Consider the following 20,059-nt stretch of genomic DNA (forward strand, 5'->3'; position numbering starts at 1 on the left):
AGGTGTGTATGGAGAGGTTATGATTGGCTGACTGTGGTTGCATGAATCATTTTTGTATCTGAAGTTATGAATATTAACCATGTACCTGTATTTCAAATGTTTGCTCTTGTGGTAACAACCACAAGGCGACTAGCCAGCAGATTGTGAAGGAACTATTCAGGTTGAATCGCCCATCAAAGCACACTTAGGTCACAATGGACCTGGGGAGATGCCTGTCTACACTGAATGGCCTCTCCTATGACTAAGGTCAGCACGCACAGACATGTGACTCCAAACACCATCTTCTTCCCTGTAATTTTCCATGGGAGAACGATGGGTTTCCCTTCACTTGGCAGAAGCTACAAAAGGCACTGGAAACATCTCCATTTTGCCTCTTTCCTGCTCACACCTCTGGAGTCTGAACTTATACTAATGGGAGCATCTAACCCAGGGCCTGAGGACCTTCCAGTTATTTGGAAGCAACCAGGGACTTCACAAGCCAGCAGTTTATTCCATCACTGCTACAAGCCTAATAAGAACATGAGAATGGCCACATTGGGTCAGACCAAAGGTCCATCTGGCCCAGTATCCTGTCTTCTGACACTGGCCAGTGCCAGGTGCCCCAGAATGAATGAACAGAACAGGTAATCATCCAGTGGATATCCCCTGTCACCCATTTCCAGCTTCTGGCAAACAGAGGCTAGGGACACCATCCCTGCCCATCCTGGCTAATAGCCATTGATGGACCTTGCGACGGGTTCGGTCACAGAGACCCCCTTGGGACTGTCACCTGATGTTCTGAGACTACCTCTGATCCCATTTCCCCTGCCAGCTTGGGACTCCAGAACCCTGCCTGGTTGAGCCAGACACACCAGCCTGCTGCAACACAGACCCAGGTCTGGTTCATACCCCCACAACTGCAGACTTTAACCAAAAACTGCTCATCAGGTCACCTATCTCCAGCACCCAGACACCCAGCTCCCAATGGGATCCAAACCCCAAATAAATCTGTTTTACTCGGTATAAAGCTTATACAGGGTAAACTCATAAATTGTCTGCCCTCTATAACACTGAGAGAGAGATGTGCACAGCTGTTTGCTCCCCCAGGTATTAATCTCTGGGTCAATTAATAAACAAAAGTGATTTTATTAAGTATAAAAAGTAGGATTTAACTGGTTCCAAGTAATAACAGACAGAACAGGGTAAGTTACCAAAAAAAAAAAAAAAAAAAAACCGCAAGTCTAAGCCTAATACATTAAGAAACTGAATACAAGTAAATCTCACCCTTAGAGAGATTCCAATAAGCTTCTTTCACAGACTAGACTCCTTCCTAGTCTGGGCCCAATCCTTTCCCTGGTACAATCCTTGTTAGCTCCAGCTCAGGTGGTAACTAGGGGATTTCTCCTGACTGGCCGCCTTTGTTCTATTCCATCCCCTTTTATATCTTTGGCGCAAGGCGGGAATCCTTTGTCACTCTGGGCCCCCACCCCTCCTTCTCAGTGGAAAAGCACCAGGTTTCAGATGGATACCCGTATCAGGTATGCAGTGGAGGCTTGCAGGTAAACAGAGCCATCTACAGTCAATTGTCCTAGTCAATGGGAGCCATCAACATTCTAAACCGCCATTAATGGCCCACGCTTGGCATAATTACAATAGGACCTCAGAGTTATTCTCTATTTCTAGTTTCAGCCCCGGGCCGGCTTGGCTTCTGACAAACACAGCCAAGCAGTGCGCGCTGAGGGAGGCTGGTATGTTACCCGCTGCCCCCCACGTCCCGGCGGTGCCGAGGGCCCAGCCAGATGCAGCAGAACATCTATTGGGGGGTGGGTCGGGGGTCCCCTGAGATCCTAGTGGGGGGAGGGGAAGCAAGAGCAGAGGGAATTCTGGCTAATGCTCACTCCTATTGCCAGGGGGATGTGATGCAGCCCAAGAAGGTGGGTTATTGCCCCAGGACTCAGGCACCCAGCTGGGCCCAACCCCTCAGCCAAGTCTCACGGGATACTGCCCCCCCCCCCCCCCGCCAGGATGCCCCCAGCAGCTTCCAGGCAGCGACCTGCAAGGCAGGAGATATCAGAGGAGCTGGGGGTCAGGTGGTGAGGGAAGGGTGGGGGTTGCCCCCCCCGGTGTCTGGGCCCATGCACCAGGAGTCACTGCCCCCGTCCCACCCAACCAGCCCCAGCTCCCAGGGTGGCTCCTTGGGCACCATGAGCCTGTTTCCAGGGCTGGTTCTATGGTGAGTCCCCCTCCCGGTACCCGGCCCGGCTGGCGCTGTTCCAGGCTGGGTTGGATTGGTTCCCCCCGCGGTCGTTCTGCACCTGCTCAGCCTGGGTTTGAAGGGCTCCTTGGTGCTCTCCAGGGTTCCCGGGTCAGGCTTCATGAACCCCGGGAGCAGGGGCTACGCCGGGTGTCCCAGGATCACTCTGGACATTTCAACATCCCCCACTGGAATCTTCTGGTGCGGAAAGAAAGTCCCTGCTTGCAGCTCTCTGTCCAGGCTGGTGTTCCTGACGATATGAGCATCATGCCCCTTCCCGGAGCATCCCGCGCTGGGGTCAGTGAAATGCCCACGGTGATCCCCAAGTTCCTGCAACACCCTGGAGAAGTCTCCTTCCTACTGATGTGTCCGTCGCAAGATGGTCCGGGGCAAAAACTGGAACCTGCGTTGCCTCTATCGCCCTGCTGCAGTTAGGGAATCCCACTGCGCAAAGCCCCTCCGCTATTTCACGCACATTGCCAAGGGTCATGGTCCTTCGTAGCGAGATGTGATTAACGACTCCGCGCGCTAGTGTTAACGCGGCACCCGCCATCGACTTCCCCACTTCCAGCGGATTCACGACTGGCCGGGAGCAGCCTGGAGTCACCAGCGTCCACACAGCGATAGCCGGGCGCTTCTCCGCGAGAGGCTGCTCTCATTTGGGTGTCCTTGCGCCGCAGGGCTGGGGCGAGCTCCGCACACAGGTCCAGGGAGGGGGCTTCCCACATCCGAACGTTCTGTAGCCGCGGCTCATCATCCCAGACCGGGCGACTGGGAACTGCAGATAGTGGGGACGGGGGGGGCGCAATGACGGGCTCCCCACCGCCACCACCACTGCCCCGGTCGGCTTCCTGGTGACTGCCAAGACCCCTCCAGCAACACCCTTGTGACCACAGCACCTGGGCGGTCGCCCACCTCGCCCACACTTAAGGCCAGCCCTGCCAGGGTTGTCCTTAGGGAAAATGGTGCCCTAGGCAAACATGTATTTTGGCTTCTTGGCCCCTGCTGCCTCCCCCCAGCCCCCCACTCCCCATACTGCGCCAGCCCCGCTGCCTCCCACCCTTGCCCCAACTCCCTGAGCTCCCTTCTGCGCACCCAGGCAGGCTAGTCCAGACCCGCACTCGAGCAAATACATACATTCCCCTGCTGGTTTAATACTTAGTTCACCAGACCTGTGTCACCCATGAAGGGGAGTTATTCTCACGGGGGCCGTGCGGCTGCCGGGTGAGGAAGAGATGGGACTCAGCCGGCTTCCCTGTGCCCCCTCTGACAGAGAGCTGCGCTACCAGCCCGGTCTCACTTCCCGGCTCTGGGCCACACCTAGTGGGTCTCAGCGGGAGCGCTCGCTGCTGGTGCCTTTCCCACGACTCGCACCCTGGCAGAAATCGGGGGGTGGGAGGGCATGTGACCCCCCCCCACGCGTCGTTTATCCCAGACCTGCGTAACAATATGATCCCACCACTCAGCGCTTGTTCCCCGAGCCCCAAAGCGACGCTCCGCCGTGGGCAGCCGCTCCATGATGCCAGGAGGAAGCCGGTGTTGTTTCTTTCCATGGCACAGAGCAGCTCGGGCAGCTCTGGTTCCCGTTCAGACTGGGAGCTCATGGCATACTGCCTGGCCAGCCGCGCTGTGTTCACAGCAGTGGAGAGCCGGGCGGGACCCATCCTTTCACACAGGGATGGCGGGCGCACCGGAAACCGGGAAATGCCGCGAAACGCAGTCGGAACAGCGTGGAATAACGCACCATGGGACGCTGAGCCCGCCCCCAGGACATGCTGCGATCCACTCTGCCTTCCCACAAGCCCTAGTTGCAGAAGGTGCCGAGTAGCACGGTGGGATAGCTACCCACAATGCACTGCTCTCACTGTCAACGCTGGAGCACCAAACGTGGACGCGCTCTGCCGGCAGAGGAAGCGCAGTGTGAACGTGCAATAGCGATGTTATTGTGGCGCTTTTTGTCGATAACACTCTGTAGTGTAGACAAGGCCCAACCGTCAGAGGAGCGAAGTTCTGGAGCAGCCTCCCAAGGGACCTAACTGGCTTCAGGACTGAGCTTGAGACGTTTCTGGAGGGGACGGGATGAGGAGACATCCCACAACGGCATGGAGCCGATCCGCGACTGCTAGCAGCAAATCTCTCCAACGGCCGGAGACGGGACACTCGCTGGGGAGGGCTCTGAGTTACTACAGAGAATCAGTTCCCAGGTGTCTGGCGGGTGGGTCTTGCCCACATGCTCAGGGTCTAACTGGTCGCCGTATCTGGGGTCGGGAAGGAATTTCCCCCCCAGGTCAGATTGGCAGAGACCCTGCGGGGGTTTCACCTTCGTCTGCAGCCTGGGGCGCGGGGCACTGGCAGGTTTAAACTAGAGTCACTGGTGGATTCTCTGTAACTTGACGTCTTTAACCCATGATTTGAGGCCGTCAGTGACTCAGCGGAGGCTGGGGTCTGCTACAGGAGTGGGTGGGTGAGGCTTTGTGGCCTGATCAGACCAGATGATCACGATGGACCCTTCTGGCCTTAAAGACTGTGAGTCAATGAGTCTGTTGCACCCTGTGGGCCGGCGCCCCATGGCTGCGGGGGGCTCTCACTGCGGGGCCCCCCGGCTCACGTTGATCGCGGCGTACATGCTGGGCAGGACAGGCTCGGGGGCAGGGGCCGGGCCCCCCGGCTTGGCCTGCAGCGCCTGGCCGTCCAGCTCGGCGTAGGTGAGTCCCTCGGTGCCAGGGTCGGGCTCCTGGGGGTGGGAGGGGAGTGAGTGACTAGAGTGTGTGCGTGTGTGTGTGTGTGTGTGTGTACCAACCCCCACCACACACACATTCACACAGACCAGGGCTTGTCCCCTTCAGCAGGGGGTGACAGGACACACATACACACACACACCTGCAATCCCAGCTGGAGATCCCATAAGCCCCTCCCAGCAACCCAACTCCCACCCCAAAATACCAAGTGTGCCAGATAAAGTGAGTGGGGCCCATGGGGGTCAGGCCCCATGGGGGGAACAGGGGACGCTTACCAGGGTCTGCGTCTCTTTCTCTTCATCGATGGAGGCGTCTGCAGAACAGAGACACCCGCTGAGCTGCACCCCCGGCTGGCCCAGAGCAAAACCCCACACCCAGCTCCATCCTAGGGGTTCAGAGCCCGGCACAGCCACCCCTCCCCCGCCCCACAGCACGGGCCAGGGTCATTAGCCCCGTGTGACAGAGAGGAAAACTGAGGCACAGAGACAGCAGTAGAGTCTAGGGGGTTATGGCGGGGCAGGGGGGCTGGGAGTCAGGATGCCTGGGTGAAGTGAAGGGGGGACACACAAAGCTCCAGGCCTGGGATGGGAGAATGCGGAGCCCACAGAGGGAGTCCCTGAACTAGAGCGGGAAGGTAGGGTGGCCCCAGGGAGCTCCTGGGAGTCCAACACTCTCAGCTGACACCAGCTACCTCTGGGGCCCTCTCCTTAGTCCCGCCCAGCAGCAGCTGTAAATCAGGCCCTGCCCCGTATGGGTGGAGTCCCCACAAGCCCCGCCCCTCCCCAGGGCTCCTGCCCCACCCTGGTACCCCCTTGGGTGAGTTACTCACAGTCGGGGTCTTGCTGAGCCGGCACCTTCAATACCCCCGAGGGGCTGGTGCTAAAAGGGAAAATCCACTTGTAAATGTCATATCCCCCCACCTGCAGGGAGATTCCCCAACACACCCAGAGAGCCCCCCATCCTGCCTCATACTGACCCTGTTCCTTTACCCCCCAACCACACCGACTAGACCCCACCCCCCTGCCAGAGCTGGGGACAGAACCCAGGCAGCGGCGACACATGGGTGGGGGCACGCAGGGTCACATGCCCCCCCAATTCGTCGGTCACATGTTGCAGCTGGGCCCCTCCCTGCGAAGCAGCTGAGCTGGACAGGGAGAGGCAGAGGCAGGAGCGGAGGAACAGCTGGGAGCTGCGGGGGGGGGTCACGGCTTTCCGGGGGGAGGGAGGCAGGCATGGTGTGACTCCAGCTGTTCTGGGGCTGTGCCCCTCCACTGTCAGCAGGCCCAGGTCATCTCGGAGGAGTCCTGGCCCCCAACCCCCACTCTCCCACCCCCCCCCCCCCCGAGCTGGGACAGAACTCAGGAGCCCTGTAACCCCGGCAGGTCGATCGGGAGGGGGAGGAGCCGGGTTCCTACCTGCTCGGTCTCGGTGCGGCTCCTTTTCCTGCAGAGGGACACAAACCAGAATCCCCCATGAGCCGATCGGGATCCCCCGGTCCCAGCGCCGGCCACTCACCCCCACAGGGCAGCAGGGATGGGGGGATCTGGGGGGATCCCCTCTGCTGCTGGTGCTGAGCCTGGATCCCTGCTGGGCTGGGCCGGACCAGCAGGGGGCAGCGCAACACCATAGCATGCGCCGGGGGGAGGGGCAGATTAACTCGGGGGCTTTTCCTGTCCCCAATCCTCCCTCGTTAGTGACTCATTATAACGAACCTGATCCAGGCCAGTCGGCTCCTCTGTCACCCCAGGTACCTGAGAAGCACAGTGCCAGTGGCTCTTTATTCAGGGACCCATCGCCTGGCACTGAGATGCGGCCACCTCTGGGGCGGCACCGCTGTGTATACAGGGATTACACACGCAGCAGCGCCCCCTGCTGAGCCCCCCACTCCTTGGCTTTCCCGGCACAGTCCCCCATCCAAGCCGTGACCCCATCCCACCCTGCTTAGTGGCAGGTTTAACCCTTCCCTCGCTGGGCCGGGCACTCACTGGCTCGGGTTTTTCTGAAGCAGAGGAAGGCCACGAGGAGGAGGAGGAGGACGGTGGCTGCCGCACTCACACCAGCGATGATGGGGCTGGTCAGACCCAGTGATTCCGATCCGCCTGGGAAACAGCAGCAGCTGTGAGTGCCGGAGCAACTGGTCTGTCCCCCCCAGCCCCTCCCACCCCAGGCGGCGCCCAAGGGGCTGGGACACCGCAGGGCACAAGCAGGATGTTGGGGGGGCCCAGGGCATCAAGTGGGGTCAGACCAATCAAGATATGGGGGATTTGTAGCACTAGGGTACAGGGCTGAAGGGGGTGGGGGGCTCAGTAGGGGTTGCTCCCTCATCAGTCAGGGCTAGCCCCATTGCCCCAGCATGGCACTAGGGGGCGCTGTCTGATCCAGCCTGGCCGTCATTTCTAAGGCATTTCACCCCCTACCTCATGGCCACTGGACCAACGGGCCCATCTAGCCTGGTATCCCGCCTCCCATGCTGGCTGCCCCTGGCTGCTTCGCAGGGAGCTCCAGCCCCCCAACCCCCCGGCCCCCCCCATGGCCACTGATGGGCCCAGCTGCCCCCAGAGGAAGCCTCCGGCTGCCCCATTAGCGGTGGGTTCATGTCCGAGCAGGAGGCTTCGCTCCCCTCCCAGATCCGTTTGTGGGGGGATGGACAGAGTCAATGCCCCTGAGAACAGCCTCCGTCCCTCCCCTTGGGCAACTACTGGGGGAAACTGCCCCATAATCTGTGACTCAATAGATTTCCCCCCCAGCCCCAGTACCTGGCCCCGCGCTGCCCGGGAAGGTGGGAGCCGGCGCTGCTCCAGGCTGGGCCGGGTCAGTTCCCCCTGCAGGAATAGAACCAGCGTCTCTCAGGGCGGGGGGGGGGGGGGGGTAGGGGCTGAAACACCGACTCAGAAAGGGAAAGGAGTCAGCCCCCCAGAAGGCAGGAAGGCCTCATTATCCCCATTCTACACAGGGGGAAACTGAGGCACAGACATGTTCACTTTCCTTAGTGAGCTCCCAGGGCCAGCGACTGTCTCTTCATTCTGTGTTTATACAGCGCCTGGCACAACAGGGCCCTGATCATGGCGGGGGCCCTACATGCTCCCCCGACACAAGGGATCCAGCGCTATTGAGGCCAGCGTTTGCAGAGGTCTCCACTAACTGTGGGAGTCTCGGTTTGTGGGCGCTCGGCCTGAGATCCCCCAAAGATTGAGGCCCCCCACAAGGAAGGACACTTTTGAAAACCGCGGTGTGCTCCCATCACACAAAGTCTGTGGCCGCGCCAGGAGCTGAGCCAGATCTCCTGGGTCCCAGACCAGCACCGTGTCCACCAAGCCACTGCTTCTCCTGCAGCCCCTGCCTCATTCTTCCCCGGCCGGGGCACTGCCTGGGGTGGGCGCTGGAGAACACAGGGGATGGGTCACGGGATTAAATAGCGACTCACGGTTCCTACGCACAAGGGGCAGCATTAAAGTCGCCTCCCTGCCCCGAGTCTCCAGGGGCTGCTGCTACCCCGGCTGGGGAACCCCCCAGTGACTCCGTCCCCGCTCCCCAGCCGGGCATCCCCTCTGCGGGGTCAGGGCTCAGGGCAGAGCCTGGCTCTGAGTGTCCCATTGGCACCGAGCCCCCGTGAGGATCTGGCTGGGGGTGGGGCTGGGAACGGGGACGCCGAGCCGGGCCCCTCACCTCTCACCACCAGCTCCACGGGGTCGCTGGGGTACGACACGGCAAACGGCTCCGATCTGCTGTGATAGGAGCAGCTGTAGCTCCCGCCGTGCTCCCGGCTCACATTGCTGATGGGAAACACAACCTCAAACCCGGCCGAATCCACGGGCTGGAAATGATGTCCATCTTTATTCAGCACGAACCGCACGCCCTGGCGCTGCGCCCGACACTGAATGGCCACAGATCCGCCCAGGGAGACCCCCCTGCTGGGGCTCAGCAGGGAGATGTTGGGTTTGGGGTAGCTGGGCTCTGCAGTGGGAAGCAGACCGGCCGTGAGATGTAGGGTTACCATATCTAATAAATAAAAAAAGAGGACCCTCCACGGGCCCTGGCCCCGCCCATTTCCCCAGCCCCGCCCCAACTCCGCCCCTTCCCCACCCTAACTCCGTCCCCTCCTCCCTCCCACTCCCAGCCACGGGGAAAGGGCTGCCCCAGCGCTACCGGCTTCACGGTTTGCCGGGCAGCCCCCACCCCTGCGCCCCCGGCCGGCGCTTCCCCAGCGCAGGGTCTGGAGGCTGCCCGGCAAACCGTGAAGCCGGTAGCGCTCGGGCTTCGGGCAGCCCCCATGCCTCTGGACCCTGCGCCGCCGGAGCCCGGGAGGGGAAGGCATGGGGGCTGCCCGAAGCCGGTAGCGCTCGAGCAGCCCGGCTCTTAAACAGAGCCGAAGAGTCAGGGGAGGAGCAGAGCCGCCATTTTCCCGGACATGTTCGGCTTTTTGGCAATTCCCCCCGGACTGGGGTTTGAGTGCCGAAAAGCCGGACATGTCCGGGAAAAAGAGGACGTATGGTAACCCTAGTGAGATGCAGGCCCCGTCACTCACTCCTGGGGCCCGTCCTCACCACGCGGCCTCAGTGGTGGGTTGGACCCGGTGGCTCTGGGGACGGGCTCCTGGATGCCTTTCCACAGGGGCCCAGAGTTTCCTCTGAGCCCTGGGCTAACAGCATGAGACACGGAGCAACCCCAGCCCCTGGGGGCCCAGAGCTCTGCTCCCTAGTGGGTGAGAGGCCAGTCCAGTCTCCAGGGTCCATTCACTCCCTGGCTTCTCTGTTGGGAGCCAGGACTCCTGGGTTCCGTTCCCGGCTCTAGGAGGGGAGTGGGGTCTAGTGGGGAGAGCAGGGAGGATGGGGCCAGGACTCCTGGGTTCTGTGCACAGCACCACCCCTGACTTGTAGGGGACTGTGCAAGTCTCTACTATACACTGAGGTTTATAATCTTCAGCTCCGCCCATCACCCCCTAACTGATCTGTTCCCTGGGAAAGGCCCCCCCTGCTCTGCAGCTCCTGGGATCCCCCCTCCCTCTGCCCCAAATTTCCAGCGGCTGCTGCTCCCCCCTGGCTGGGGAACCCCCCAGTGACTCCGTCCCTGCTCCCCGGCCGGGCGTCCCCTCTGCTGGGCCCAGGACTCAGGGCAGAGCGTGGCTCTGAGCGTCCCATTGGTGCAGAGACCCCCTGAGGATCTGGCTGGGTGTGGGGCTGGGAGCCGGGACGCTGAGCCAGGCCCCTCCCTCACCTCCTAGTCCTACAATGATCTCGACGGGGTCGCTGGGATGCGATGAGCGACTCTGATCTGCTATGGAGCGATAGTCGCAGGTGTAGCTCCCTCCATCTTCCCGGCTGACACTGGCGATGGGAAATTCAGCTACGGTCCCATCAGGCACCGTCCACACCTGCGGGTTCGGGTCTCCAGCTTTACGCAGAAAGAACTCCATGCCTGGGCACCGACCCGCACAGCGGATGGTGACGCTTCCCCCGAGCGCCACCACCCTGCTGGGGCTCACCCAGATGGTGGGTTTGAAAAATTCACACCCTGCTTTCAACAAGAGACAGGAGTTAAACAGGGGAGACACAGACCCCGCCTCCCCCCACCCCAATTCAGTCCATCCGTCATTCGGCCTCTCTAGAAGTCTGTCCCCTACCAGGGTTAGCACTGCCTGCCCATGGGGTTTGGGGGCAGGGGGTTCACCCAGATGTAGCTCAGGACCCGGCTGCATCAGAGATCACCTGCCTCCTCCCCCCGGCCCCACCTGAGGCCAGCCAGGGAGCCTGACCACTGGCACCCTGCAGCTCTGCCCCCCGCCCCAGGGTTGGAAATAGAGTCTGTGACCAGCAGGAGTCGTGTAGATAAATCTCTGCATTAAGCATCTTCACATAACTTTCCTATGACTTTGTATTATGCCTCTTCATATAACCTTGTATTAACTCTTTCCATATATGACCTCTATTTTCATACAACTTTGTATCAAGTCCTTTTAGAGAAACTTTGTATTGAGCCTTGGTATAATGTTATAGCCCCTAAGAATAGTTGAGGTAGAAGAAAAATGTCTTTTCGCTAGGAGTAAAATAAGATCTCCCCCCTTTTAATCAATTGCCCTGTTGAATGAACGAGGTGTGAATGAGGAAGGCGTGGAAGGCAGCACCTCCAGACAGCTGCAACCCTTGGAGAGGGGCTGGAAGCCAGACCCAGAACAATAAGATTAGACATACTGAGGGCCTTGGGAGTTAGAAGCGAGCACCTTCTTTTGAAAACACCCTCTTTGAACTTAAATGTGGCAGCATTAAGACAACACCCAGAGAGAAGCAGCACAAAGGACCAAGGGACACAGACACAGATTTTGCATCTGGTGTAGATTTGCATGAGAGGAAAGCTGCTATAAATGTGAGGTGTCTTGCAGGGGATCTCGGGTCTCGTCTTGTCAACATGGGAGCATCGAGCCGGATCGGCAGAAGCCCGGCTCCACCCCTCCCCCATCTAACTCACCTGGCCAGTGCAGTTAAGGGGAGCAACTACTTGGTAACAACAACAAGATGGAGTGTGCTTGTGTGTGTATGTGAGTGCTTGAGTGTAATATAGATCGTCTGCATATCATACAGTGTTGATGGATACATGTATTACCACTGTGGCACTTTGGTACTTTGTGGCACTTTGCCTTATCCCCCCTGAAAAGACCCTGTGTGGTACTTTAAGTACAACATGACCCAAAGAGGTCGGGGGGCACAATCACAATCACCCACCAAGGTGCTAGTGGGTAATGACTTGGAGAACTGGCCGGATAGCACTCAGAGTGTCCTTACCCGGAGCCGGAGCCAGCGAGGGACGCGGGACCTCCTGAGTGGGGGGGCCGAAGCGCCGAGGGGGGGGCTTGAGAGGGCTGGGCCGGAGCCTCCATCCCAAAGTGGGAAACTGAGGCATCACCAGCCAGGGCTGTGTTCTCCAACCCAGCAGCTGAATTCCAGACGGAGCTGCAGGAGGATCCCCCCTTGGAGAAGCTGAGGGCCCTGGCTGGCCACGGCGGTGCCGGTTCCCAGGGGGAGGACTGCCGGGAGCGATTCCTGTGGGAGAAGGGCAGGGGCGGCTCTAGGCACCAGCAAAGCAAGCAGGTGCTTGGGGCAGCCCATTTGCAAGGGCGGCAGGGATCCAGTCTGGGAGCTGAGAACCAACAGGGGGCCCTGGGAGCTGTAGTTCCTTGCTTAGCTCCCTGCCTATAGAGCCAGGGAAAGAACTACATTTCCCAGCATTCCCTTGGCCGCTATCAACAGGGAGGGAGTATGGTAGCTGAAACTTCATGCTGCAGCTTGCTGTGAATGGAGAGCTCACTGCTAGAGCGGGGTGGCCCTGTGAATGGGGAACAAGTCTGCCCAAGGTGTAGAAGGCTTTGGCCCAGATATCCCCTTCAGAAGATATCCCCAGACCGGATTAGGGATACTGGTGTGACCTCACCTTGCAGCCCCCAAAGAAGGGATTGGGTGGACTAAATGGACATTGCACCTCTCTATCTGAAGCCTAGCAAGGGAGGTATGTGGATCCCACTAGAATTTAAAATGAAAAGTAAGGGAGGGGAGGATCTACTGGACCTGGGCAGCTTTAGATACAGTACCAGGCACATGGGAGGATTTCCACTTCTGAGCCATGGAAGCAGAAATTGACTTTTCCTTTCCAGATTTAGCTAATATTCAGACAGGGAATCCAGCACCTGCCTTCCAGATTTGAACACCTCAAAATTCAGGAGTGGTTAAGTTCAATTTGGGCAGCTGTTACTTCATTTCTCCTAGGGTTACCATATGTTCGGTTTTTCCCGAACATGTCCGGCTTTTCGGCAATCAAACCCCCGTCCGGGGGGAATTGCCAAAAAGCCGAACATGTCCGGGAAAATGCCAGCCAGGCACTTCCCCTCCTGCGGCGGCTCTGTTCCTCCCCGGACTCTTCGGCTCTGTTTAAGAGCCTAACTGCCCGAGCGCTATGGGCTTCAGGCAGCCCCCGTGCCTCCGGACCCCAGCCACCAGCCGGGCACTTCCCCTCCCAGGCTCCAGCGGCGCAGGGTCCGGAGGCACGGGGGCTGCCCGAAGCCGTTAGCGCTCGGGCAGCTCGGCTCTTAAACAGAGCCGAAGAGTCAGGGGAGGAGCAGAGCCTCCAGCCGCGGCGGCTCTGCTCCTCCCGTGACTCTTCGGCTGTGTTTAAGAGCCGAGCGCTATGGGCTTTGGGCAGCCCCCATGCCTCCGGACCCTGCGCCGCTGGAGCCCGGGAGGGGAAGTGCCCGGCCGGGGGCGCAGGGTCCGGAGGCATAGGGGCTGCCCGAAGCCCAAGCGCTACCGGCTTCACGGTTTGCCGGGCAGCCTCCAGACCCTGCGCCCCCGGCTGGGCGCTTCCCCTCCCGGGCTCCAGCTGCGCTGGGGAAGCGCCGGCCGGAGGTGCAGGGTCTGGGGCTGCCCGGCAAACCGTGAAGCCGGTAGCGCTTGGGCAGCCCTTTCCGCGTGCCTGGGAGTGGGAGGGAGGAGGGGGCGGGGAAGGGGCGGGGAAGGGGCGGAGTTGGGTTGGGACTGGGGTGGGGAAATGGGCGGGGCCAGGGCCCGTGGAGGGTCCTCTTTTTTTATTTGCTAAATATGCTAACCCTAATTTCTCCCAAATCAAATCTACTGATCCACTGGAACTTGCTGTAGAAAAAGTAGGATAAAATTGGGCAAGAAATGCTTCCCGGTGGTTATTAGGACTGGAATTGCTATTTTCAACAGCCATTGCCTTTTGTTTGTTTGTTTAAAAGGAAGACAGTGATATTGCATTGGCAAATTCCCCATAGAAACAAAGAATGGAACAAAAGAATACTAAAGGCACCTCAACTTTTCCTCATTTATGGAGGACAGTCTTATAATATGCATCCAGATATCCTCCAATCACACAAGCTGAAAATTGTTCCACTTTATGCAGTTCTGTGACCATATGGGAAACAATCCTATCTGTGTTCTGTGCACATCCCAAATTCCTGCTGAATGACCCGCCCTGGGAGCAAGTTACCAGTGACCCAGGGCTGGGGCAGCAGGAGGGTGCAGGTGGAGGGGGGAGAGCCCAGGGCTGGGGCAGCAGGAGGGTGCAGGTGGAGGGGGCAGAGCCCAGGGCTGGGACGGCAGGGGGTGTGTGGGTGGGGGGGCACTGGTGGGGGGGAAGGGGCGAGCCCAGGGCTAGGGCAGCAGGGAGGTGCGGGGGAGAGCCCAGGGCTGGGACGGAGGGGGGCAGCCAAATTTTTTTTTGCTTGGGGCGGCAAAAAATCTAGAGCCGGTCCTGGAGAAGGGATTCCTGTACCGGGAATGGACTGGTTCAGGGCAAACTGAACCTTGGGAAGCCAGGAGGTAGTAGGGTGACCAGACAGCAAGTGTGAAAAATTGGGACAGGGGGTGGGGGGTAATAGGAGGCTATATAAGAAAAAGACCCAAAAATCAGGACTGTCCCTATAAAATCAGGACATCTGGTCACCCTAGGAGGTAGTTGGTTGTTCTCCAGAGGTACCGCCATGAAGTGTTGTACTTGGCCCACGACATTCCCCAATATCCCCCTTTTGGGGGATCAGGGCATCCGGCGCACCAGGCAGAGGCTGCTGCAGAACTTTTACTGGCGCGGGATCTTTGACGCTGTCCAACAGTATTGCAGGACCTGTGACTCCTGCCAGAGGGTGGGGAAGGCCCGGGATAAGTGTAAAGCCCCGCTGAGACCTTTGCCCATCATAGTGGAGCCGTTCCAGAAGGTGGCTGTGGACATAGTGGGGCCCCTCAGCAGGGTGACCTGGTCTGGGAAGAAATACATCCTGGTGGTGGTAGATTTCGCTACGCGCTACCCCAAGGCGGTGGCCGTGGCAGACACGCTGCTGACCATCTTCAGCAGAGTGGGGTTCCCCAAGGAGGTCCTTACAGACCAGGGGTCTAACTTCATGTCGACCCTGTTCCAGTGTTTGTGGGAGAAGTGTGGGGTCCGACACACCTGGACCTCAGCCTACCACCCTCAGCCCAACGGGCTGGTGGAAAGGTTCAATGGGACCCTAAAGAGGATGCTGAAAACCTTTATGGACCAGCACCCGCAGGACTGGGACAAGTATTTACCCCACCTGCTGTTCGCATACAGAGAAGTGCCCCAGGAATCCACAGGGTTCTCCTCGTTCGAGTTGCTGTACGGAAGGAGGGTGAGGGGTCCCCTGGACTTGATGAGGGCCGAGCGGGAGGGAAAGGCCTCTCCCGATGGGGAATCAATGGTGGAGTATGTACTGACTTTCTGGGAAAAGCTCGTGGAGCTCATGGGCTTGGCTAGGGGGAACCTAGCAAGGGCCCAGAGGAAGCAGAAGGTCTGGTACGACCGCTCAGCCCGTGCCCGCTCATATGCTACCGGGGACCAGGTGATTCTCCTCATCCCCTTGAGGAAGAACAAGCTGCAAGCGGCCTGGGACGGCCCCTTCAAGGTCATCAGACAGGTAAACAAGGTGAAGTATGTAGTCAAGGCCGTCCCTACCCATACGCAGAGTACGCAGCTGTGTAGGGCACCAGGAAAGCGATGTGCTGCTCCAGCCCCTGCTCCGCCTCTTCCCTCCCCTGCTCTGCCCCAACTCCACCCCTTCCCCATGGCCCCCGCCCCTGCTCTACCCCCGCCTCGCCCCTTTTCACCCCCACTCCACCCCCTCCCCAGGCCTTGGGAACGGGGGCTGTGAGTGCAGGGGAGGGTGCTGGAGGGTGGATCTGGGTCTGGGGGAAGATCTGGGGGTGGGGGTGGATCTGGGGGGTTCTCCCCAAGGGCTGCACTGACCGGGAACATTTCGCTTCCCCAAGGGGCTCTAGAGCCCACGGACGGGCCCTGTTAGCATTTGTATGAGTTGAAATAAATCCACGGGCCAGCCCCCACCCCCAATCCTTTGAGCCTGTGGGGGGCAGGACATTGAACCAGGGGACGGTTCCCGTCTGCTTCGTCAGATTTGGCTCCTAGGTACTCCGTGGGTGCGTTGGGGGCACAGAAGAACGGGGCCAGGTCTGAGCTCCTGGGGGGAGTCTGGGTTGGGTTTTGGGGAAGGTTCGGGGCTCAGTTCCTCTTTTCCCCACCCCATGCATCCCCTCCCCCGTCCTTGATGTTACCTTCTTCGTCTTCCCCACAGACTGATACTCACCTCCCCACACCCCGCTGTGCCCGGCCAGCCAGTAACCTGGAGAGGAGACGGCTCATTAGTGACCAGATCCCAGAGCACCTGGATCCCATACCCTGGGCTCAGATCCCCGCCCCCCACCATGGGCACACGCCCTGGTCTCAGATCCCCCGCATGGGCACACACCCTGGTCTCAGACACACACATACACCCCGCCTGTGGACACACACTCTGGTCTGAGATCCTCCCCCCTCCCCCCATGGACACACACCCTGGCTGTCTCTGATACTCACCGAGGAGGAGGACAATGAGAGCAGACGCCATGACGGGGCAGTGGGGACCCCTCAGCGCTGCCACCAACGCCCTAGAGCCCAGCTCTACTGAGCCTGAGGCCCGAGTGCGAGCGGAATGAGGAACTGTGCCGGGGGCTGCAGCCCCAGGAAGCCCGTGATGCGCTCGGCCCCTTTCCACCCCATCAGATGGTTTCTCTGCAATCTCCAGCCCGAATCTACTGTGGTCAGAGCAAAGTCAGATCCCTGCAACACCCAGCAAACCACATCCCCTCCTGCGGTGCCCAGCCCCCTCCCCATCACCTCCGAGCCCCACATGGGAGCTGCCCAGTCCAAGGACCAGCTGGGAAAGGGGAAATCTCAGGAGGTGTCAAGAGGTGCCCAGGCTGCCCTGACCTTTTCCAACGGGCCCATCTAGCTTCCCTGGAGTAGCAGCTCAAAGCAGAGGAGGGCTCCCCACCCCCACACAGTGCCCCTCACAGAGTGACCCTCTCCCATGGAGCTGGGAAAAGATTCCTTCCTGACCCAGCTGGGCCCAACGCCTGCCCTGGAGCATGAGGGTGGAGGGGCCTGGCCAACCTCCTTCTCGGGTAGAGTCGCTGCAGACCCAGTTCTTAGCCAAGTGATGTGGCACAGAGACAGGACAGAAGGGTGTGGGGCTGGGAGGGGTTGTGGTTTCCGGCACCTGTGAAGGGGTGGACGTAGGGGTAAATTTAGACCCTGAGTTGTTAAAGAAGGAACCAGTAAATCTGTGAAAAGGGGAAGTCTGCCCAGAGCCGGAGCTCGCTTCCTGTTTCTGGTACCAAAAAAACCAACGAGGAGTCCTTGTGGCACTTTAGAACAAATTTAGTGAAACTCGGCATAAACCTGATGCCCCGGCGGCTACCTTGTAATATATCCCAGCTCTGGGAGGGGAGTGGGGTCTAGTGATTTGGGGGGTGGGGGACTGGTTGGGGGGTGGGGTCTGGTGCTTAGAGAAAAGGACACAGATCAGAGCCAGCCCCCTAGAGGTAAAAAGCCCCATGTCCCCTTCCCCAGCCCATCCCCGGGGCAGTGGGTCTGCGCAGGTCAGAGCCCGGGGCAGAGCTCACAAGGGCGGACGGCTGAGCCGAGCTTCCCTCTCCAACCCCAGGATGCTGCGAAAGGGACACCCAGAATGGCGGGGGGGCGACCAGCCCCCTGGAAAGGGGAGAGGACAAGAACATGCGGACAGAGCTCAAGACAACCCCTCCCCCGGCAGATGCCCCAGCTCTGGCTCCCCATCTCGTTTGCCCTTCACCCCCCACCCCCAATGTTCACACATTGGGCCCCTCAGCCCCCTCGTTCTGCCCCCTGGCCAGTGTCCCCTCCCCCATTCTGTCCCCCGAGCCTGAGTTCCCTCACGTCCCCCCTCCCCCCATTCAGGTTCCCATTCCCCCAGTTCTGTCCCCCATTGGGTGTCCCTTCACCCCCGTTGTGTCCCCTCATGCCCCACATCCCCTCCCCCTTTCTGCCCCCATCCCCTATCCCCTCACACAGCTGCCCCATTTCAGCAATCCTCGCCCCCCGCTTTGCTGTGTGGGGGCAGCTACATGGGAAAGAGCCCCCTGGCCTGCCCCTCCCCACGCTCACCCCCCCATCAGCCCATCTCCCGCAAAGCCCCCATCTCCCACCCAACCTGTTCCCCGTCAGGGAGGCTGAGAGGATGTGTGGGGCATTAAAGACCAGGCAGCATGTGGGGCTGAGGGAGGGAAGAAGAATGTGGGGGGAGGGGAAGAGACTGAGGGGGCAGGAGCTGAGGGGAGCCTTGGGCAGGACAGTGACAGAGGAGGGGGGATTTGGGGTCCCCCCATGTGTGTTTGAGGCTGAACCTACCCCATGGCCATGGGGGCGCCCCTGTCCCCTCTCCCTGCCCCCGCTCAGCTCAGCAGGGGTTTTGGCAGGAAACAATCCTGCCCCCCCACCTCAGACCCACTTGAGGGTGGGGGGGGCAAAGTGTGGGGACAGAGAAGGGGGGTCAGGAAAGGACACTAGGGGGCTGGGAATGTGGGGGGCGCAGGAGTATCTAGAGGGGTGGAGACGAGGAAGAGGGGAGGGGATGGTGAGGCATGGGGGTCATTATGGGGCAGGGAATGTGGGGCAGAGGGGAGTGTGGGGGCAGGAGACTGAGGGGAAAGAAAGTGGGGACCCAGGACTGAGGGGGCAGGAGCAGGAGGGGGCAGTGAGAGGGGAGCCTGCTGAGGGGTAGCAATGGCAGCTCTCTCCTGGGGGGCACCATCTGCCCCTCCCCCCTCAGACACCCCAACAATCCTACTCCCCCCCCAGCTCTGACCTTCTGTGGGGAGCCTGTCTGCCCTCAAACTCCTGTCCCCCATCCCGGCCCCCTCAACCCCCCTCCCGACACCCCCAACCTACTTCCCCCAAACTCCCAGCTCCCCCCAGCCGGCTGCCCCCAAACGTCTGCCATGGGGGGGGCCAGAAGCGCCGGCGGCTAAATCACACTACGCCCTGTTGTGTTCATGGAGACGCAGTAAAGGGCCCAAGGTGCGAACAGGCCCCAGGCCCTGCCCCACACTGAACTGGGTTAAACACGGGCCGGGGGCGGGGTCCAGAGCCTGCAGCCTGCTCAGCCCCACAGCAAACCCCCCATTGACCCCTGGGGCCAGCTGTTACAGACACAGCAGAGCAGGAACCAGGGGAGCCGTGGCAGCACCGTGTGAAACGAGGGGTTTGTTCCAGCCCCGGCCCCGTTCGCTGGAGCGAGTCTCTAGCCGGAAAATCCCCCGGGTTTGGGTGTCTCCTCGCTGGCCCCGGAGACGCTAGCGACTGTCCTGGGGGGGCCGAGGAGCCACCGGAGCTGGGCTGGAGCCGGCGTCGCCGCGGCTGCTGTTAAAGTCCGACCCCGTTTCCTCCCGGGTCGGGGGTTTAGCCGGGGGAGGGGCGATGGTGTCGGGGTCCCTCTCTCCGGCCACTCTGCTCAGGCCATCTCCACGGAGCAGGGTTCGTAGCGGTGAGTTGAGTGCCCCTAAAAGGGGTGGTGGGCGGCACAGCCCGTCCCCGCAATATTTTATCCACCAATGAGGCCTCGTTTCCAACACCCCAATTTTGGGTCATGGATTTCTGCTCCCCCACTTCTCCCGTGTCCCAGGCGGGCCCCAACCCGGCCCGTGGGTTTTGTCTGGCAGCCGCTCGGGTTGGACTAATCCCGTCTTTCTGTCTTGCCAACTTTCCCCCCAACGTTCATTCGTCCGGGTTCTCGTGACTCTGCCTGAACTTCTCACTCACCTCCGTCGGCTGAACCTCCCACGAGGGGACATTTGGAGGCTCCGCGACTGTTACCACAGTCTCCCCCCGGGGTGGGGAGATTTGGGGGGCAGGGCAGAGGAACAGGAAGTTCTGGGGATTTATACAATAGAAATGCAGGGCGGGGGAGGTCTAGGGAGAAGGGGGTTCAGTCCTGGGGTGCAGCAGTCGGGTTGGGAGCAGTCTGGGAGGCAGGATTCTCTGAGGCAGGGGTGTTTGGGGGTAGGAGGTTTTTGCTGGCATCTCAGCCCCCCAAGGGGAAGCGGCTCGTTCCCCGGGGAGATTCTCTTCTCTGTACAGCCAGATCCAGGCTCCTGGGGGTGCAGAGAGATGGCAGGTTAGAGGGGCCCGTGTTGCCCTGCACGCAGGCCCTGGGGGGAGCAAGGGGCACAGAAGGGGGGGGTCACCTCACCTAGGTGCTCCC

At 60.2% G+C, this 20,059-nt stretch overlaps 1 protein-coding gene and 1 long non-coding RNA gene across 2 annotated transcripts; both read right to left on the reverse strand.

Annotated features, from left to right (window-relative positions):
• Positions 1 to 1,140: 1,140 nt before the first annotated feature.
• Positions 1,141 to 8,968, reverse strand: LOC135976220 (uncharacterized). The gene is made up of 5 exons (XM_065570969.1): positions 8,638 to 8,968; positions 6,387 to 6,414; positions 5,801 to 6,000; positions 5,247 to 5,284; positions 1,141 to 4,967 (listed from the first exon to the last, which is right to left on the reverse strand). Exons 1-5 carry the CDS (start codon positions 8,966 to 8,968, stop codon positions 4,818 to 4,820), a joined length of 747 nt encoding a protein of 248 aa, XP_065427041.1. The 3' UTR covers positions 1,141 to 4,817.
• A 1,223-nt stretch (positions 8,969 to 10,191) lies between these two features.
• On the reverse strand, positions 10,192 to 17,601 carry LOC135976389 (uncharacterized). Its single transcript, XR_010593530.1, has 3 exons — positions 16,357 to 17,601; positions 16,088 to 16,123; positions 10,192 to 12,005 (listed from the first exon to the last, which is right to left on the reverse strand). It is a non-coding gene; the product is annotated as an uncharacterized LOC135976389 (long non-coding RNA).
• Between the last annotated feature and the right edge of the window lie 2,458 nt (positions 17,602 to 20,059).

Source organism: Chrysemys picta, chromosome 17 (genome assembly GCF_011386835.1).
Source record: "Chrysemys picta bellii isolate R12L10 chromosome 17, ASM1138683v2, whole genome shotgun sequence".
NCBI classification, from domain to species: Eukaryota; Metazoa; Chordata; order Testudines; family Emydidae; genus Chrysemys; species Chrysemys picta.